The following is a 2,500-nucleotide window of genomic DNA, read 5'->3' as shown; positions in this document are numbered from 1 at the left end:
CCTCTCTCTCCATCCTCTGTCTCTATCTCCTTCTGTCCAGCGGAGGCCGTCCATCTTGGTAGCCTCATCGCTGCCCATGGCTACTTCTTTCCCATCTCAGATCACGTGCTCACACTGAAGGACGATGGGACGTTTTTCCGCTTCCAGGTGAGACTCTTTAGCGCTACGACGATGACTCACCTGCCCGAAACATAGAGTGATAATTATACAATAACAATTCAATAACAACAATAAAAACAAAAATAAAACAAACTTATCAAAGGATGATTTTTTTGCTTTAGTATGAGTTCTATGCAGTCATGCTTTTAGAAATGTCTCAATTTGTTTTTAGTTGTATAGTAACAGACAAATAGCAACATGTTCCCCCTGTAGAGATCCTTAGAAAAGAGCAATTTTAATTGAATGGTCACAGTAATTAAGTAATATTTAGTAATAAAGCGTTTTGGAGTATTGTGTTGAGTTGAGACTGAATCATCCCTCAGTCTCCTCTCCAGTGGTGTGTTGGAACACCATGCTGTTCTCAACACACACACATACACACACACACACACACACACACACACACACACACACAAATGCAAACAGACACACAAACAGACACACATTTAGTCTCACCAGCAGTGTAAGTGAACACCATGCTGTTCTCAATACACACATACAAACACACATACACACACACACACACACACACATTCAATCTCTCCAGCAGTGTAAGTAAACACCATGCTACCATGCTGTTCTCAGCCTGTCATGGATGGACTGTTGAAGCGGCCAGAGAGAGGCGGGCACTTATAGCCATCTCTTACTCACCAGCCAGTGAAGGGCTAGTCTGTCTGGGCGCACAGCACTTTAGCAGGAAACCCACGCAGTCTCCTTCCCTCTCCTGAACTCTCCACTCCTCCTCTTCTTCCCTCTCCTCTTCTCTCCTCTCATTTTCTTGAAAGCGCTTCAGCAGAAACCCACACACTCTCCTCCCCTATCCTCTCCTGTCCTTTCCTCTTCTCTCCTCCTCTCCTCTCTTCTCTTCCTCTACTCCTCTCCTCCTCTCTGCCTCTCCTCTCCTCTTGTCTCTTCTCCTCTCCTCTCCTCCTCTTTCCTCTCCTCCATGGGAAGGTCCTCTATCTTGTCTCTCTGCTGATGAGAACAAATATATTTCTGCTCCACACACATGGATTTTTACCTGCAGGGTTATTGGTAGAAGTGGTCAGTCCTCTCCTTCCCTCTCTTTCACTCTCCTCCTCTCCTCTCCTCTCCTTCCCTCTCCTCCTCTCCTCTCCTTCACTCTCCTCCTCTCCTCTCCTTCACTCTCCTCCTCTCCTCTTCCTCTCCTCTCCTTCACTCTCCTCCTCTCCTCTCCTTCTCTCTCCTTCTCTCTCCTTCACTCTCCTCTCCTTCTCTCTCATTCTCTCTCCTCCCCTCCTCTCCTCTCCTCCTCTTTCCTCTCCTCCATGGGAAGGTCCTCTATCTTCTCTCTCTCTGCTGCTGAGAACACAGATATTTCTGCTCCACACTTATGGATCTTCACCCGCAGGCTTTACGCTGGTACTGTGGCTCGCCAGACTTTTATAAACGCCAGGCTCGCAGACTCTTTATGAACATCCAAAATCACCTGCTGCAGCCTACTGCTGTCCTACTGCAGATCAGGATAAAGGGGCCAATGGTAGTGTAGTGGCTAAGGAGCTCTGCTAGCATGCAGCTGCCACCACTGCGCCCTTGAGCAAGGCATTTATCCCTGCACACACTGCCCCCTGTAACTGCTATCTGTAGGTCACACTGGATAAAGGCTTCAGCCTGCAAAAATAAATAAGGGACTGTAACTTCAGCTGAAGCTCCAGCTCAGCCGACCTCAGTGAGTTGGAAAGAAATCCTGATTTGAGAGAAGTCTGCATTTCAGCCATCGTGAGCGTGAGTGTGTGATATCGGTGGAGAGGAGACTTCTGCTGCATTTGCTGACGTCCAGTCACACGGTCCCCCTGCAGGCCGACACATACAGTACGTGCTAATGTGTGATGGCTGAGCAGTCAACATGCTTGCTGCCAGTGACCAATCAGCATATCATCACGCACAAGCCTCGAGGGGCAGACACATATTTACTGTTCATGCCCATGTATACACACACACACACACAAACACACACACACATACACACACACACACAAACACACACGCACACACACACATAAACAAACATACTGTACATGCTCATGTACACAAACACACACTGACATTCACATATGCACACACAGTCAACAAGAGAATACATTTGTCCTTGACCCATCTTTTCAATTCCAAGGCCTCCTCCTACACTCTCTCAGCAGAGATGCCTCCTGTCAGTCATGCACACAGACATATCAGACATATCCTGTCAGGCACAGGGGTCTGAGAGCTGAACCATCTTCAGATTATCAAAGCAATCATCACAGGTTGCTGAGCCAACAAAGCCACAGGGGCTGATGCAGCTCCAATCACGCACGCACGCATGCACGCACGCACGCACGCA

At 48.1% G+C, this 2,500-nt stretch overlaps 1 protein-coding gene across 3 annotated transcripts in view; it reads left to right on the top strand.

Annotated features, from left to right (window-relative positions):
• The window catches only part of LOC121693554 (regulator of G-protein signaling 6-like), a 77,011-nt gene that overhangs the window by 57,155 nt on the left and 17,356 nt on the right, over window positions 1–2,500 (top strand). For all 3 annotated transcript variants that reach the window (XM_042073082.1, XM_042073081.1, XM_042073083.1), the window contains one exon: window positions 41–147. In XM_042073082.1, coding sequence (XP_041929016.1) covers window positions 41–147 — 107 coding nt within the window. The remainder of the gene's footprint in view (window positions 1–40; window positions 148–2,500) is intronic.

Source organism: Alosa sapidissima, chromosome 19, assembly GCF_018492685.1.
Source record: "Alosa sapidissima isolate fAloSap1 chromosome 19, fAloSap1.pri, whole genome shotgun sequence".
Classification (NCBI taxonomy): Eukaryota; Metazoa; Chordata; class Actinopteri; order Clupeiformes; family Clupeidae; genus Alosa; species Alosa sapidissima.
The sequence above is the reverse complement of the archived record's forward strand: the minus strand, read 5'-3'. Positions and strand labels throughout refer to the sequence as shown.